The sequence below is a fragment of the Limtongia smithiae genome, assembly GCF_038497785.1.
Source record: "Limtongia smithiae strain NRRL Y-17922 unplaced genomic scaffold V1518scaffold_6, whole genome shotgun sequence".
NCBI lineage: Eukaryota > Fungi > Ascomycota > Lipomycetes > Lipomycetales > Lipomycetaceae > Limtongia > Limtongia smithiae.
Window position 1 is genome coordinate 65,008 of NW_027117627.1, and position 15,060 is coordinate 80,067.

Here is a 15,060-nt window from a genome sequence, read left to right on the forward strand (position 1 = left end):
GGCGACGAACTTGATACGAGGGTTTACCTTTTTGGGTTTCCTCCAGCAAGCGCTGGTGTCGAAATCCGAACAACACTTTTCCCATTTCGTCATTCTCATCCGTGTCGTCCTCCTCTTCCTCCTCCTCGCCGCTAATATAGTAATTACCATATTCGAGATGGTACGTCATGCTAACTCCAACTCCGACGCACTCCAGTGTGGGGCCTGCCGGGAGCACAATGACTTCCACCGCTTACATGCCACCTGCCGCCATCTTCCCGCCTGCCGCCGCCGTGTCTTCATCCGTCACATACAAACGAAGTCGAACAACTCCGCATCCGTCTTATCAGTCAGCGAGGTGTTAAGCAAAGTGTCCAGCACTTGTCGCAGATTATGCAGCACAATACGTGCACTCCGAGCCGCTCCATACCGACGAGCCCTATCGTAGTTGTGGAAGACATGTGAGCGTCCGAAGGCGACTTTGCAGAGACGCATATCCGCACCAGTAGGCCTGTTTTCCTTTTGCCGGAAGAAGATTTCCTACGCGGGGCTTCGCAGCGTCAAAGTTCTTATATCAGAGAGAATCAGTGTCGCGGACGAGATTCTGTACCTGTCCTTTGAAGAGATAGTAATGTCAGGCTTCATACCAACAGATAGCAGTCACGGGCGGACGATCTCTTTCAAAGCCAGATAGTCCAGCACAAGTATCTGGCACTGCCCGCGCTCATAGCAGATATGACTGCCATAGGTATCATGCAGCTGTGGAGTTCCATGCATGCGCACCTGTGCAAGCGAGTAGTGCAAATGCTACTCGACCTTTGGACTTACGCCGCTGCCTACTATCAGGATGGCGTTCATTCAGACCGCGATTATGTCGTCTAGCAGCATAGCATTGTTTCTTGCATCCCAGTATGCAAGCGGTGTAAGCCCGAGGCGGACGCCGAGGCTCTCAGCTAGTACACCTCAAAATCTCGACGAAAGCCCGCCGACAGAGATTGCCTCGATGTCCGGATCTGCGCGCTGTACCCCCGCAGGAGCAGGTACATATCGTCCGTCTTCCACTTCAGAGTGCCGAAGGAGTCACTCAAGCCCTCGTTCGCCAATTTGCTGTTCATCTCACGGCTGTAAAAGTGGCACAACCAACTACCCCGCGAGTAGCGGCATCAATGCGCGGCCCATGGTTTCTGATATGGCACTACCAACGTCCCGCATACTTAGGCAGCCTGTCGCCGCTGGCGCCGGGCACATATTCGTGACGGTCACTTGCCGCTCTCAATGCAGTAACATATATTGTAGCATGAATCTTCTTCGCCTGAGACGACCGGGACGGATTTCATCCTCGGCCTGTGTGTTAGCTTCCTATCTACATGTCCACCGCAACTAACGAAGACAAGAAGAACGACTGAGATTCTTCTATGGAAAGCACCGATTTCAATAAAGCAACAGTGTCCACCTCAAACTGACCGACATGCTAATTCTGGCAATTGGATACGAACTAGAATATATAGAGTTGAAAGCCGCCAGGTGCGATTGTGCAGAGGACGATGCGTCGTTGCGATCTTTGCTTGAGTCAGAGTTGTATTATGGTTGGCTGAAAGTCTTGTTCCCAACTACAGAACTAGAAGTTATGTACATCAATATCAGGACAACAGAAAAATGGCCTCCCAAGAGAGATAAAGACAGATGACGTACAGGCGAGTTGTCGAACAAAGACGATGCCAGTACCCGTCAGCTGAGGAGACGAGCAGAACAGATCACGTGTACATCGGCGAGTCGGCGCCGTAAGCATCAACGAGATGGTTATTAGCGCGTCATACCTGCCGTTTTAGGCTATGTTTGCAGAGAGCGATGACGTCGTACTAGGGTCTGAGCCGCACATATTACGTGAGGTCGGAACTCGCCGTTGGGAGTTCGGGCCCTGGAGACGCCGCTCGAATCACGGTACCACTGCTGCTCATGCATTTCCACGGACGTGCCGAATGCAGCAGCTATAGCTAAAAACACTGCAGTAGCCACTGGTCTGTTTGGATCTGCGTTCGTGGCGCTTGTCTTCTCTTTTGATCTTCACCGGTCTCAAGCACAGTTTATTGCTCTCCTACTCCACCACCCACCATGGTGCCGCCACCTTCTCCTACTCTGTCTATTCATCCAGGGGGAATGCCCTCCTCGACGCCGTTGCCTCCTTTGCCTCCTCTCCTCGATCCACCGCTCAAGAAGAAACCCTCCGCTTCCCCACTAACCCACGCCAAAGCACCACCTCCCGCCGCAGTTACCGCTGCCGCCGAGGATGACGACGACGTCTCGAACCTCGACCAGCGCCTCTGTCTCCTTCGTACGACCGCGGATGCGGACGTCACTCTCGCACGGTACATGCAGAGAAGTCCACACCTTGAAGCACAGTTGCAAACGCTCAACTCGCACCTCAACGAGTGGCATGTTCCAGAGCGCTCACGCGTGAAGTTTAACGAGATACCCGATATCCTACTCTCATTCTTCGGCCGATATCGCGCGGACAGCATTCTCTCAGCAGCGCCGGGTATCGTTGCAGACACTGACGCTGCACATCCGGCGACGTCAGAACAAGGTGCGGTGGCAGGCTCCACCACATCGTCGGCGAGCCCGAATCATAAACCGTTTACGCAATTGAGCGCCGGCATCGGCGAGCCAAAGTTGTTTTATTCCTCCAGCATTGACGCGCCGTTCGAAATTTTTGCTGTCCGTTGGAATGGCGAAGCTGTCGGTCCTAGTGGCTTTGCAAGTATGTACTCTCCGTAAGACAGCCTTGGTGTACTGAGCGCTAATTTATTGCCTCAGACTCAGAATCGCCGGCCTCTATTCTCACTGATGATGCTAATATGATCTCTCCACTCGTTATTGCGTCCTCGGGTCCGGGGAATGTCTCGCCATTGTCAGAATCACCGTCTATTCCAGCTCAAGAGACATCTTCGCACCCATCAGCTTTGGAACTTCCTACTTCAGCGAAAGGTAGCGCAGCGTCGTCGAGTCCCACGCACGCGCCAATCTCACCAGTCCATAGAAATCGACGGGAGTCCTTCACACATATCGTGACGAAACATCTCCCCATGCCGCATCATCACCCCAAGGAACGTCCAGAAGCTCCGTTTCATGACGCCAAAGTCACCGCCAAGGTGCTCTCGGCCCTGATAACGCTGCCGCACAATACATTGCTGCGAAACATCACCCCGGAGGAGTGGGATCCTTCCGGAGCATACAAGCACATCTTGGTGGCGGTGGCCGCGGCCGCAGGCGGTACGGCGAGGATTTACCAGGGCAATGGCGAGGACGGATGCGTGTGGTACTGGATCGTGGCAAAGTGTGTCGGCAAGGATGTTGTGGCTGGGGTCTCCACGTTCTCGATTCGCGGCCACAATGACGAGAGCAGAGATCACGATGACAAGGATACGGCTAGCCCGGAAGCAAAGAAGAACAGTGCGAAGCCGGCGTCGGATATCGATGACGACGGTCGTTCCGTCCTAAAGAGAGCCGACAAACCTCTTGAGCCGGCGAATGATTTGGAAGATTTGTAAGGCATGCCTATGTAATGCCTGGGTAAGTTTGCAATTTGATAGCTGCATCTACTGGTATTGTAGCGGAGTTTTAGGTAGTTCACTGTTCGACTATGGAACTGCGGTCTAGTGTCGGTCTTCACAATTCACATTTATTTTCTTGATCTCAAAAGTTGACATCGCGAAATACAGCTGTTGTTGCGCAGAAGTAAATGCGAATTGGGGCTACATATTTGTGATGTGGGAGGAAAAATTGTGATCCTGTTCTTAATACCAGTTTCGCCCAGGGTATGCAGCCTGGATGGAGGAGTACGAGCATGGTTGTGCGTATCAAGCATATAAAGTTCCATAGTCAAGGACAATTGTGTCATAAATGATCTGACCTGTAAAAACTGTTTAATAGCCCAAGCGGCTCAGTAGCTTTCCAAGTGCGGGGGGTCAAGAGACTCGAGGAACACGAGCAGTCCCAAATTGAGGTTTCCTAGCGTACGAGCGGGGAATGAGTCCAGACAGCGGGATTGCCGAGCGGACAGACCGTTTTCCGGCACGCGTTTCAGCCTCGTTTTGAGGCGTGGCCGTGTGCATGGATCGGCCGAGAGTCCGTGCGGTGACGGGGGTCACGCTGTGGCTTGCGTGCTGGGATGTTGCGATGTCTCTAGCGGAGTCGGCAACTTCGCCAGCCTCGACGACGAGCTCGACACTCCACAAACGATCGCGCGAATGGTCCACACTGCCACAGCAATGCCGAAACCCACCGATGCCGTCGTGCTCACGCTGCCACAGCTCCCCGCAGCCGGCCGCGTTTGCCTCGCACTCTACCGCGACGTGCACAACGCAGCTGCCATCCGCGCCGAACTGCTCGCTGGAAACACCACCTACGCGCGCTACGCGTTCCTCGACCCCCGCACCGTGTACTCGGTCGCACACGTGCTCGCGGCGGTATACCGCGCGCTGACAGACTGCACTGCTGGTAGCATGCGCACGCGCTCGGTTGCATCCGAGATCGTGTTCGCCATGGCGCCGTCGATGAATATCGCCGACGGGTTGCGGAGGTTTGGCATCAAGGACGACAACGACAGCTTGCTTGTCATCACGCTTGTGCAGGAGGATGAGAAAGATCAGGAGAGTGTGGTTTTTGAAAGGCTCGACAAAATTGTGACCGGGCATAGGGTGGTACTTAGCGACGCCAGCATCGCTGAGTTGACGAATATCGAGCTACTTCGAAAGGTGCGCTACACGCTCTCTCTCCGTTGACCGCATATACTAACAGTGATAATAATACAGAACTACAAATTTCCACAAGGCGTGCAGATTACAGACCCGACAGAAGCAAACAACGCGATTCTCGGTGCCGTCGCGCTGCGAGGGTACTCGTAACATAATTGTAATATATAACTTTTGAATGTACATGGCATGTAATATAGCAACCAACAAACATATCCATCAAATACAACCGCCAGACTCCAAAGGCTAAGAGAAACATATATCCACTCTTACACATCGCCGTCGTCATTCTCCGCACCGGGACCAGCCGTGCGCTGTGAAAACACCCCGTAATTGCCCGTCCTCCGCTTCCGCGAGCGTAATACATCACGTCGTCGTCGTGCTGCTTTCCGAAGCCATTCGCCACGGTGGGCGTAGAACTCTTCTCTCCATGCATCTTTGGAGAGTAGCTGAGCTACTTGCTGCGTCGCAAGCTTACTGAATTGGCTTTGTGCGTTTAAGAACGCGGATTCGGGGTGTGGAAACAGGAGATCTGCGGATATCGCAGCCGGTTTAACGACAGCGTAGTGAGCATATGGAAATGGGGCCGGTGGACGGGTTGGTGGTTCTTGCGGGCGGGATTGGTTGGCAGAGGGCGTCGTCGTTGTCGTCGTTGTCACTTCATCACTCTCTTCACTTTGCTCGCCTTCTTGATCGCTGCTTTGTTCATCCTCTTCAATGTCAGAAATTTCAAGTCCAAACGAAAACCCGCCACTGCCGTCTTCATCCTCGACGTTGTCCTTCTCATCGTCGTCCTGGAAGAGAGAGTCATCGCGCTCTTCCTCTGCACTATTGAACAGTGTATACAGTCGCTCGGTGGCTTCGGTTCGCACGGGCGCTAATGTGCTTCGCTTCTTACTATTCACGCTCCTGCTTCTCCTCCTCTTCGAGTGTGTAGTCGTGTCTTCCATCCCGCGTGTATGAAGTTGGTGAGACCGGGCTCGCGGTGGTGATGGTACAGCGTCATGCAGTGGGCAAGTGAAAGTTTTGAAGGAGGGTAACTTGCGTACACTACTTAGCTCTGCAATACCCCAGCCTGACGGTCTCGGAAAGACTACTAATAGATGATCTATTAATCTTACTAGACTACTATGATATCTCCCAAATTGTCATCGTCGCCAAGTTCTGTCTTCTGTACTTGCCATTTCGCGCTGTTAATTATCTCGAAGATAGCGCTGTCGCCATCGCTGTCGTCATCACCGCCGTCCTTGTACTTTTGTTCCCTGAAGTCGGCGTTACGTTCGGAAGTGTCGTTGTCTGTGAATAATGACGACAGACCCTGCAAAACTGCCAAGTTCTTGGCTGTCTCAAGTCTCCGCTCGCGTTCTTCTTCTGTTTCTTCTGCGGGCGGCGGCTTCGAAGGCAGTGGTCGCGTCTTCGAGGAACACGCGACTTCGAAGTCACCTGTTGAGGCCGGATCAGTGCCGTAGTCGTCAAATTGTGCCTTCAATGCTGCAAAATCCGGAATATTGAGGTGTTCGTGGATAACCGTTTCCAACACTTCGCCCGCATCATTAACCCACCGCCCAACTACTCCGTCCGCGTCGGCATCAACAAACTTAAACACTCTATCCTTCGCGTCTACCATCCGTGCAACTCCCCACAGCTTCTGCTTCTTACACACAACGATCCGGGTCTTGCCATCACGAAAACGTACGCGAAAAGTCTGTGGCCCAGCGCGTGCGTCCCGTGCCGCAACGCGGAGACGTCCAGGGATTTGCTTGCCAAACTGATAATGCCCGCGTCGGATGTGAAATATTAAGCGCTGAAGCTGCGATGCCGCGCGTTGCTGGTCCTTTTGTCTCTTTCGCTCTTCGGTCTCTTTTCCGTTTTCGCTGGCGGATGCTTGTTGGAGCATTATTCGCTCGCTGTAATCTGGCTGCTTCGCCTCCTCAATTTTGATCACACCGCCTTTAAATCGCACGCCATTCAGCGCTTTGCGCAGCAGTCCGTACTTTTGCTGCGTCGTCTCGATTGTCATAAAGGCGAACGAATGCTCCGCAGTAGGCTTCTTGTGGATGGAGAGGACAGAAGAGGCGCCTGATTGCACTAGAGTGCCAAAACGCGCTATCCGCGAAACAAGATCACTCGGGTCAACAGCTAGTGCATCTGTAATTCCGGTGATATGTAGACGTATCCGCCGCAGTGTGGTTGCGTCGTTGACGTTCTTGGACTCCATGTTAGAGGAGTTTGTTGCAGGTTGCGACATCCAAACCTGGAGAGATTCAGCCGGAGATGAGTTCAATCCGGGTAAACTGCATAACTACATTACTGCGTTGCAGATAAGGCCTCAACTGTACCGCATAGTCAGCTCAGGGGTTTCTCCCAACGCGAAAAAATTATTCAGGGGCTATCTCGGCCAGTCGAGTCCGCCGCGAGCTTGCAACGCTTTCTCAACCCACACACATCACAGCAACATGGTAGCCGCTCCGATACATTTCACAGGCAATGTGGATTTTCGTATGCGTCTAGTGCTAGCGACGTTGTCAGGTCGTGCGATCAAGATTGACCGGATACGCTCGGACGACCTCGAGCCTGGTCTCAAGGGTGCGTACTAGTTTGCAGGACATTAGTAAATCGCTTTCGCTAATAAGCATGAGATAGATTACGAAGTGTCGTTTTTACGCTTGCTAGAAGCGGTTACAAATGGCAGTGTTATTGAGATTTCATACACTGGTGAGTTTGTTTAACATTAGACGTGTATCCGACATATGCTCATTGCCGGACAGGTACAACTGTGGTCTACCGACCAGGTCTGATAGTGAATGGCACCATTACACACAACTGTCCCGTGTCACGCGCTGTGGGCTATTTTCTCGAGCCTATTCTTCTTCTGTCGCCATTCGGCAAGGCAGCTCTCAACCTGACTCTCAAAGGTGTGACCTCTAACGGTATCGACCTCGGTGTCGACACGATACGCGCTGCGCTGTTTCCTGTGTACCAGAAATTCGGCATCATGCGCCAGGAACTCCGCGTCGTCAAGCGCGGTTCACTTCCTCTCGGCGGCGGCGAAGTCAGCGTGTTCTTGCCGCACGTACTCCTTCAGCCTAACACGCTACACGCTGCAGTGAAGACACCGCAGGTGAGCAAGATTCGCGGCACCGCATACTCGACCCGCGTGAGTCCCGCGAGCGTTAACAGAATTATCGACGCCGCACGAGGTGTGCTGAAAGTTACTGGTTGCGAGACGTTTATCTACAGCGACGTCGCGCGCGGCGAGGAGTCCGGCAAGAGCCCTGGCTTTGGCGTGTCGCTTGTCGCGGAGACGAAGTCCGGGTGGTGTTACACCGCTGAAGGCGCCGGCTCTGCGGGCGAGGCACCGGAGGACGTGGGTGAGCGTGTTGCGCGGGCATTGCTGGAGGAAGTTGCGATCGGTGGAATGGTCGGCACTACGCAGGTTAAGCATTTGGTGGTTTTGATGGTCCTTGGCAAGGAGGATCTGGGACGAGTATTGATTGGTGGCGGAGTTATCGATGAAGCGTTCGTGAGACTTCTGAGAGATATAAAGCTCATGTGGGGCACTGAGGTGCGGATAAAGCAGCATGAAGACGCTGAGGTGGATGAGGATGGGGAGGACGGCGAGCGGCCAATGGAGTTTGTGCTCACCGTAAAGGGTGTTGGTTTCGTGAACGCAACCAAGAAGATAGCATAGGTAATGTACAATTATTTACAATCAATTATGGCCGGCTACCGCAGCGTACCGTTGCGCTTCTTTTCTAATGCAGTCTTATATGGCGGCGCGGTAGGTTTCTGAACGGGTTCCAAACTTAGTGTCGACATAGAGGTATCGAGTTGATACGTCGCGTCGGCATCATAATCCGACAGATCACCGCAAGCAACAAATGGCGCAACCGCACGTTCCAGCGGTGTCATTTTCTTCTCATCGAACTCATCTAAACTAGTCGGCAACGACAGCCCACTGTTCTCGCCCAGTGTGAGCGACATCGGCACCCATCCTGGCCGTGGCGTGTATCCCTGGCATACGATAAATGCCTCAAGCGATGACGCGCGGGAGGAACGCGGTTTAGCGCAGGTGACGTTCGTGAAGAGCAGCGCGAGTTGGGAGTAGAGTAGGTCGACGTCGCGGCCGCGAAAGACTTTGGCAACGAAGGTGCCACCCGGGCGCAATAGGCTTGTGGCCAGAGCGAGGGCGGAGAGGAGAAGTTGTGCTTGGATGTACTCGTCGAGGTCGTGGAGACCCGTCACGTCCGGCGCACCGTCTGCGTGTGTCAGTTGTGTCCGTGAGCTGGGAAACAATTCAGGCGCCTACCTGAGCAGACAAAGTCGGCGGGCTCGCCGCCGAACAGACTTAGAATATTCGTCAACGTCGACGGGTGAGTGATGTCTGCCTGCAACGTAATAACCCCAGGAATCGGTGCTATCGGCTGCAAATCCACCGAGACGATAGTAGCATTACTATCGATACCCCGCGTTGCCGTGCCGAGTCGTCGCGCAAGCACTTGACTCCACGAGCCCGGGGCGGCACATAGGTCGACCACCCTGCTCACGCCCTCGAGGAAGTTGAACTCGGAGTCAAGTTGGAGTAGCTTGAACGCCGAGCGTGCACGCCAACCTTGCTCTTTCGCCTTGCGGTAGTATAGGTCCCGCTTGTCTTTGCTGCACTTGCCCATTGCTGTGTATGCTGTAGAGGTGGGGGTTTGGGAAGTTTGAGGTTTTTTCCGCGGTTACTTTCGAATTGCGAAGTACGTCTTCGGAATGAGCACTGCGGTCATCGATACCCACCGCTATCGATACCCACTCCGTCCGCGACTCATGCATACAGTTAATACCAATTGCGTCTTCGCCACCATGTTCAATTCCTTCTTATAGCAATCACACCTTCGCCGCTCTCTCTCCAGAATGCCCCGATACAGCCCGCTCTTCCTCACGCGGCGCGCCTACGGTACGCGCTCGTATGCGGACGCAATCGATGCGTTGAACTCGCTGCAGACAAACTACGCGACACTTGAGGCGCTGCGCAAGGAGCCGCGCAAGACGCAGTCGACTGCATTACCGGAGATGATTGAGTGGTTCCGACGTATCGGCTACGTGGTGGGTTTTAGCATCTCGTTTTGGTGTGAATTTTTCGCGCAATTGCTAAAGAGAGTGGTCTAGCCGGCGGATTTCGACAAGTTGAATATTATACATGTCACCGGGACAAAGGGAAAAGGGTCAACATGCGCGTTTACGCACTCCATTCTTGCACAGTACGCACCACAAGTGTCGAAGATCGGTCTATATACCTCGCCGCACCTGAAATCCGTGCGAGAACGTATTTCGATCAACGGCGCACCGCTGGCCGAGGATCTTTTCACGCGGTACTTCTTCGAGGTATGGGACCGGCTTACGGAGACAGAGTCGGACGCCGCCAAATTTGACGACATGGGGCCTGGCTTCAAGCCTGTGTATTTCCGATTCCTTACGCTTCTTTCGTTCCACGTGTTTTTGAACGAGAAGGTCGATGCGGCGATATACGAGGTTGGAATTGGTGGGGAGTACGACTCGACTAATGTGATTCAGCACCCGCTTGCGGTCGGCATTTCCAACATCGGCATCGACCACGAGCGCGTGCTTGGGTCGACGTTGAAGGAGATTGCGTGGAATAAAGCCGGAATCATGAAAGCCAATACGAAAGCGTTCACGGTCGAGCAGAAGAGAGAGGCGGCGGACGAGTTGCAGAGCAGGGCTGACGAGAAGGCAGTAGAGTTGGTCACTGTTCCCGTGCATCCTGTCGTCGCGCGCTCGAAGCTTGGCATCGACGCAGATTATCAGGCCGTGAACGCCTCGCTTTCGGTCGCACTCGCGCGGGAATATCTTCGGCGGCGAAATATGCTGTCAACCGACACCACTTCCGACGCGATCACACTGCCTGAGGAATTCGTGCGTGGGCTGGAAGCAGCGTCGTGGCCGGGGCGGTCACAAGTGATCAAGCAAGGCAACATCGAGTGGCTTCTCGACGGCGCGCACACTTCCGACAGCATCACCGTCGCAACGAAATGGTTTGCGAGCAAAGCACGCCCAGGAGCGCGCAAGATGCTCATATTCAACCAGCAAACCCGCGACGCGAAAGCGCTGGTTGGCAAGCTACACTCAATCCTCGGTGCGGAAGTATCTTTCGACGACGTTGTATTCTGCACGAACGTGACGTGGTCCTCGGACGAGTACCAGGCTGACTTGAAGTCAATGAACACATCGGACAAGGACGTGCACGATCTTGTGGTGCAGAATCAGCTCGCGGACACATGGGCGGAGTTGGAACCCAAGTCCATGCGCGCAGTGACGCCGACGATCGAGGATGCTGTGGAGTACGTGCGGGACATAGCCAAGGACGCGTGCGAGGATGTGCAGGTGCTCGTCACGGGGAGTTTGCATCTCGTCGGCGGGCTGCTCGTCGTGCTTGATGGGCGGCTATGATGCCAGGGTGGTGATGTACAATACAACTATAGAATACAATTATGCATTTGATGTCTGTGTTGTGGCTGTTATGGGGTGTGGTATATCCGCGGCCGGAGACAGTACGCGCGGACAGGATATATCTCTCGCGGAAGGCCTTGCTGGACCTCGGTGTGCAAAATGTCGAGATTTGCGAGAGCAAAGATGGCACGGAAGGATGCATCGGTGCGAGTCACCGAGCTATCGGTGTCGTCGAATTCGTCATGATCTACCGTGGTGTTGTTTTCTTTGACAAAAATCATGCCCCCGACTTGTAATCCCTCGGCGCACCGCTTGAGAAACTTGACGAGATCCGCGTCGGTGAGTTGGCCGAGACACCACTGCGCCCAGACGAACCAGTACATGCCTGGTTTTTCGGGGGTGAAATCCTGCATGCCGACGCGGTAAATAGTGCCGAGCTTTGCGCTCGCGCCCACACGCTCAAGTTCAATTGGGATCTGCTCCGCGAACGGCACGACGGGCTCGACGAGATCGACTTTGTCGCAGAACTTGCAGAGCACATCGCGCGTGACCCTGCCAATACTAGATCTTTGTTAGCATGGTCCACACACCACAATAGAAGCGACATACCCCGCACCAACGTCGCATCCCCGCGTGCCGGACTGCTCGCTGGAACGCACAAACTCGGGATACGCACGCTTCGTGCGGTTCAGAAACGAAATCGAGCCGCGCACGTCGGTGCGTGGCAGCGATGTATTGCCGAAGCCGCCCAGCACGCCGTCCACGGTCGCGGGGATGGCGGTCCAGTAGTCTATCGCATCATCATAAGAGATCTGCGCGTCCGGTGGGTCTAGGTTTGCCATTGTGGAGAGATATGGGGGAAGGAGCTAGCCCGGGGTTGTTGAAGAGAAGAGTGGGTGCGCCACGCGGCGGTGCTTGTGGCGGTGCACGCTGGGATGAGCTTTGGGTTTGTTCCGTCTCCTTCGACTTCGCGAGCGTTCACAGCAACATCCCCGCATCTTTCTTTGATCCCGCAGTGAGATCGGATTAGTCGTCATGTCGAGTACGTGTGTCTCTGTTTCGATATCGTTGATGAGCTGAAGGCTGGCTGGTGGAGGTGGTCGTCATGATCGTCGTGCCAGCCAGCGTAGTCGCGCGAGTTTGGGGACATGGCTGACTGGTACGCTATAGACAGCGCAGGATTCGATCGCCACATTACGATCTTCTCGCCCGAGGGCCGGTTGTATCAAGTCGGTATGTTCATATTCTGATACTGATAACGAGCGAGCGGCTAATGGGTGATCCAGAGTACGCGTTCAAGGCGGTCACTGCTGCGAACATCACGTCCATTGGCCTGCGGGGCAAGGACTGCGCCGTCGTTGTGTCGCAGAAGAAGGTTCCGGTGGGTGATCATGTGGTGGGTTATTGCAAGACAAGAACAGAGCGCTGATTTGTGCTAGGATAAATTGCTTGATCCGGAGTCGGTGAGCTACATCTTCCAGATCTCGCCCGGCATCGGTGCCGTTCTCACTGGCCAGATTGGTATGTATTTTTTGTTGAGTGAAGATGAATGACATACTGAATATGGTAGCCGATGCACGCGCGGCGGTGACACGCGCTCGCTCCGAGGCCGCAGAGTTCGCATACAAATACGGCTACGAGATGCCATGCGACGTGCTTGCGAAGCGCATCGCCAACATCAACCAAGTCTACACACAACGCGCGTACATGCGGCCGCTCGGCGTCGCCATCACGCTCGTCTCGGTTGACGACGAGTTCGGCCCACAGCTGTACAAGTGCGATCCCGCGGGCTATTACGTGAGTTACAAGGCCACCGGCACCGGACCGAAGCAGCAGGAAGCAATGAACTATCTGGAGAAGAAGCTCAAGAAGAAGGATTACGCGGACGGCGACTGGAAGGAGGTGGTCGAGCTTGGCATTACGGCTCTGTCGAGTGTGCTGAGTGTTGATTTCCGGAAAAACGACGTAGAGATCGGGGTTGTCGGCATTAGCGGCGACGCGCGGTTCCGCAAGCTTACTCCTGATGAAATCGATGAGCGTCTGACTGCGATTGCGGAGAAGGACTAGATAGTTGTCACACTGCAAATCGTGTATTTTTTAAATGTATCTGCGTTAAACAAAAGACAGTACGAATGCCGAGCTATGTGCGTCCTCTCCTTTTTCTACCCTGCGACAACAGCGCTCAAGCGATGAGACAAAGATGCCGGTCCGGTAGTTTGTATTTTAGTAGAAGTGCGAGGTGATTGGAGGCAACTGGTACTGCGGGCTGTAGCACTGGGACGGCGCGATAGTCGTGACCGGAGAGGGAAGATGGTAGCGCACGACGGCTGCCGCGGTGGCAGCGGCGGCAGCGGCGGCAGCCGCTTCATTGTGTTTGTAGAGTTGGTAGTTGTAGTCCGGCTCAGGCACGACCGGGACGACATAAGATGGTGGCGAATTCGACGATGTCAGAGCCGGCGAGAGCATGACAGAGGAAGTTGACATCGAAGTGGAAGTCAGCTCCGGCATGTTCAATGCCTGTGACTTGCATTCCGAAAAGGATTCAGACGCGCCAGGCGAGCGCGCGAGACGATGGCGGCCGCCGCGGGTGTAGGTGAGCGGGCCGGCGATATTGGGGAGTAGCTCGATGCTGGGGAAGACTTTCTGGGAAATGTCGGTTTCGCAGATCAGGTAGTCATGGATCGCACGGATGAGGATGCGCACGTCAGAGAAGCAGATGGCGGGTGCGGCAGTCGCGGTCGCGATGTAAGATAGCATGGCTCTGTGCGCTTCGCGCGCGGCAGGGGTGCGCGTGAGGGTTGTGGAGGACGACGCAGTGACGGCGGGCGCCCGGTTGGTACGGGCAGTGCGGCCACGTCCAGATCGAGCGGTCGTAGTCGCGCTGGAGTTTGTGTTGTTGGTATTGTTGGTGCGCTTTGGCCGGCTGCGAACAACCGCGAAACTTGAGACGCGACCCCATTTCTCGAGCTTCTCGAGCTGGAGGAGGATGAGTTTGACCTGGACGATGGGAAAACCGTCCTTGCGGTAGGACTCGCGCTGGTAGTGGCGGCGGCAGATGGTGACCCAGACGTGCTCGGGGATGGCAAGGGTCTGGCGCTTGTTGCGACCGAAGATGTGGGAGACGACCTTGCGGGCCGGGACGTCGGCGTGGCAGCGGGAGTGGGGGGCGGCGTAGACGCACTGGTAGTTGAACTGAGTCTTTCGTTTTGGGGCGGAGGAGGAGACGAAGGGCGATGCCGCGACAGTGACCGTGGTCGGTGCCGGAGGAGTGGGCTCTGGGGCGTCGGGATTGAGGATGTCTCTGAGCGCGATCATTGCGAGATGACGGATGAGTGGGCAGGAGGAGGAGGAGAGAACCTAGCGGACGGGCTGGAATATATAGACGGCAGGAGCAGCGCAGCGGGAGCTACGCTGCACGCGTATGCATACACCAGCACACGCTGTGCCGGTGCGAGCCCGCGTGTCGCGCGGTGTGGCGCACGCGCCAGACACGAGCCAGGGTCTCGTCTGTGCGCTAGTGCGGAGCGGAATAGGGGGCGCTGCACGTGCCCGGCGATCCGCAGCGCTGGACGCACGACGCTCCGCCGTGCTGGATCGTGGATCGCAGTGCGCCCACGGTGCTGGAGCGGGGCCCACCGTCCACAGACTCGGGCTTCGCGCACGCGCTGCTGCGAAATGAGGTCGCGCCGCCCATCCCGTCCCCGGCGTTTGTGATTTCATAAATTCGCCTCCGTGCTCCTGCGCGGTACGACCGCGCGTTTGTGGGCGGCGCCGTCGTGCGGTGGGAGGCTGGGCTGCCCGGCATCTTTGGACCGTCCCATGCGGGTGTCAGAGTCCAAACATGCCACAGTACTGTGCTGCTGGCAGCGCGCTGACT

The 15,060-nt window shown here is 55.2% G+C and overlaps 11 protein-coding genes across 11 annotated transcripts; 6 read left to right on the forward strand and 5 right to left on the reverse strand.

The window, feature by feature from the left end:
* The first annotated feature begins 554 nt into the window (after window positions 1-554).
* Window positions 555-1,462, forward strand: V1518DRAFT_268741 (uncharacterized protein). Its single transcript, XM_066901030.1, has one exon. It carries the CDS (start codon window positions 827-829, stop codon window positions 1,361-1,363), a length of 537 nt encoding a protein of 178 aa, XP_066759279.1. The 5' UTR covers window positions 555-826; the 3' UTR covers window positions 1,364-1,462.
* A 935-nt stretch (window positions 1,463-2,397) lies between these two features.
* Window positions 2,398-3,392, forward strand: V1518DRAFT_360357 (uncharacterized protein; the record flags this gene model as incomplete). The annotated part of the gene is made up of 2 exons (XM_066901206.1): window positions 2,398-2,737; window positions 2,893-3,392. Coding segments are annotated over 2 exons (840 nt in total), but the record flags the coding sequence as incomplete, so codon positions are not given.
* Window positions 3,393-4,247: 855 nt separating this feature from the next.
* On the forward strand, window positions 4,248-4,883 carry V1518DRAFT_374031 (kinase binding protein CGI-121-domain-containing protein; the record flags this gene model as incomplete). The annotated part of the gene is made up of 2 exons (XM_066901446.1): window positions 4,248-4,733; window positions 4,791-4,883. The coding sequence occupies 2 exons, from the start codon at window positions 4,248-4,250 to the stop codon at window positions 4,881-4,883; spliced, it is 579 nt and encodes a 192-aa protein (XP_066759281.1).
* V1518DRAFT_416595 (uncharacterized protein) lies at window positions 4,875-5,781 on the reverse strand. The gene has a single exon (XM_066904083.1). The coding sequence runs from the start codon at window positions 5,678-5,680 to the stop codon at window positions 5,000-5,002; it is 681 nt and encodes a 226-aa protein (XP_066759282.1). The 5' UTR covers window positions 5,681-5,781; the 3' UTR covers window positions 4,875-4,999.
* A 43-nt stretch (window positions 5,782-5,824) lies between these two features.
* On the reverse strand, window positions 5,825-6,963 carry V1518DRAFT_455796 (uncharacterized protein). Its single transcript, XM_066906556.1, has one exon. The coding sequence runs from the start codon at window positions 6,946-6,948 to the stop codon at window positions 5,851-5,853; it is 1,098 nt and encodes a 365-aa protein (XP_066759283.1). The 5' UTR covers window positions 6,949-6,963; the 3' UTR covers window positions 5,825-5,850.
* Window positions 6,964-7,145: 182 nt separating this feature from the next.
* On the forward strand, window positions 7,146-8,446 carry V1518DRAFT_455797 (RNA 3'-terminal phosphate cyclase/enolpyruvate transferase). Its single transcript, XM_066906557.1, has 3 exons — window positions 7,146-7,316; window positions 7,374-7,445; window positions 7,499-8,446. The coding sequence occupies exons 1-3, from the start codon at window positions 7,187-7,189 to the stop codon at window positions 8,419-8,421; spliced, it is 1,125 nt and encodes a 374-aa protein (XP_066759284.1). The 5' UTR covers window positions 7,146-7,186; the 3' UTR covers window positions 8,422-8,446.
* Window positions 8,387-9,505, reverse strand: V1518DRAFT_416599 (FtsJ-like methyltransferase-domain-containing protein). The gene is made up of 2 exons (XM_066904084.1): window positions 9,040-9,505; window positions 8,387-8,989 (listed from the first exon to the last, which is right to left on the reverse strand). Exons 1-2 carry the CDS (start codon window positions 9,398-9,400, stop codon window positions 8,457-8,459), a joined length of 894 nt encoding a protein of 297 aa, XP_066759285.1. The 5' UTR covers window positions 9,401-9,505; the 3' UTR covers window positions 8,387-8,456.
* Window positions 9,506-9,515: 10 nt separating this feature from the next.
* Window positions 9,516-11,322, forward strand: V1518DRAFT_268915 (Mur ligase). Its single transcript, XM_066901031.1, has 2 exons — window positions 9,516-9,821; window positions 9,885-11,322. Exons 1-2 carry the CDS (start codon window positions 9,630-9,632, stop codon window positions 11,181-11,183), a joined length of 1,491 nt encoding a protein of 496 aa, XP_066759286.1. The 5' UTR covers window positions 9,516-9,629; the 3' UTR covers window positions 11,184-11,322.
* On the reverse strand, window positions 11,171-12,074 carry V1518DRAFT_416602 (alpha N-terminal protein methyltransferase 1). The gene is made up of 2 exons (XM_066904085.1): window positions 11,793-12,074; window positions 11,171-11,744 (listed from the first exon to the last, which is right to left on the reverse strand). The coding sequence occupies exons 1-2, from the start codon at window positions 12,023-12,025 to the stop codon at window positions 11,252-11,254; spliced, it is 726 nt and encodes a 241-aa protein (XP_066759287.1). The 5' UTR covers window positions 12,026-12,074; the 3' UTR covers window positions 11,171-11,251.
* Window positions 12,075-12,148: 74 nt separating this feature from the next.
* On the forward strand, window positions 12,149-13,434 carry V1518DRAFT_416605 (nucleophile aminohydrolase). The gene is made up of 5 exons (XM_066904086.1): window positions 12,149-12,225; window positions 12,354-12,416; window positions 12,470-12,564; window positions 12,623-12,704; window positions 12,754-13,434. The coding sequence occupies exons 1-5, from the start codon at window positions 12,219-12,221 to the stop codon at window positions 13,248-13,250; spliced, it is 744 nt and encodes a 247-aa protein (XP_066759288.1). The 5' UTR covers window positions 12,149-12,218; the 3' UTR covers window positions 13,251-13,434.
* Window positions 13,258-14,518, reverse strand: V1518DRAFT_416607 (uncharacterized protein). Its single transcript, XM_066904087.1, has one exon. The coding sequence runs from the start codon at window positions 14,496-14,498 to the stop codon at window positions 13,407-13,409; it is 1,092 nt and encodes a 363-aa protein (XP_066759289.1). The 5' UTR covers window positions 14,499-14,518; the 3' UTR covers window positions 13,258-13,406.
* Window positions 14,519-15,060: the final 542 nt, after the last annotated feature.

Excerpts from the sequence above, each read along its gene's own strand:
- V1518DRAFT_416605 (XM_066904086.1), top strand. Across the intron at positions 12,565-12,622 it reads TGTCGCAGAAGAAGGTTCCG|GATAAATTGCTTGATCCGGA; the intron begins GTGGGTGATCAT and ends GATTTGTGCTAG. Across the intron at positions 12,705-12,753 it reads CGTTCTCACTGGCCAGATTG|CCGATGCACGCGCGGCGGTG; the intron begins GTATGTATTTTT and ends TGAATATGGTAG.
- V1518DRAFT_268915 (XM_066901031.1), top strand. The coding sequence starts at position 9,630 with ATGCCCCGATACAGCCCGCTCTTCCTCACGCGGCGCGCCTACGGTACG. Across the intron at positions 9,822-9,884 it reads TCCGACGTATCGGCTACGTG|CCGGCGGATTTCGACAAGTT; the intron begins GTGGGTTTTAGC and ends AGAGTGGTCTAG.
- V1518DRAFT_416595 (XM_066904083.1), bottom strand. The coding sequence starts at position 5,680 with ATGGAAGACACGACTACACACTCGAAGAGGAGGAGAAGCAGGAGCGTG.
- V1518DRAFT_455796 (XM_066906556.1), bottom strand. The coding sequence starts at position 6,948 with ATGGAGTCCAAGAACGTCAACGACGCAACCACACTGCGGCGGATACGT.
- V1518DRAFT_416607 (XM_066904087.1), bottom strand. The coding sequence starts at position 14,498 with ATGATCGCGCTCAGAGACATCCTCAATCCCGACGCCCCAGAGCCCACT.
- V1518DRAFT_455797 (XM_066906557.1), top strand. The coding sequence starts at position 7,187 with ATGGTAGCCGCTCCGATACATTTCACAGGCAATGTGGATTTTCGTATG. Across the intron at positions 7,317-7,373 it reads CCTCGAGCCTGGTCTCAAGG|ATTACGAAGTGTCGTTTTTA; the intron begins GTGCGTACTAGT and ends AGCATGAGATAG. Across the intron at positions 7,446-7,498 it reads TATTGAGATTTCATACACTG|GTACAACTGTGGTCTACCGA; the intron begins GTGAGTTTGTTT and ends ATTGCCGGACAG.
- V1518DRAFT_268741 (XM_066901030.1), top strand. The coding sequence starts at position 827 with ATGGCGTTCATTCAGACCGCGATTATGTCGTCTAGCAGCATAGCATTG.
- V1518DRAFT_416599 (XM_066904084.1), bottom strand. The coding sequence starts at position 9,400 with ATGGGCAAGTGCAGCAAAGACAAGCGGGACCTATACTACCGCAAGGCG. Across the intron at positions 8,990-9,039 it reads CGCCGACTTTGTCTGCTCAG|ACGGTGCGCCGGACGTGACG; the intron begins GTAGGCGCCTGA and ends TGACACACGCAG.
- V1518DRAFT_416602 (XM_066904085.1), bottom strand. The coding sequence starts at position 12,025 with ATGGCAAACCTAGACCCACCGGACGCGCAGATCTCTTATGATGATGCG. Across the intron at positions 11,745-11,792 it reads GGATGCGACGTTGGTGCGGG|TATTGGCAGGGTCACGCGCG; the intron begins GTATGTCGCTTC and ends ACAAAGATCTAG.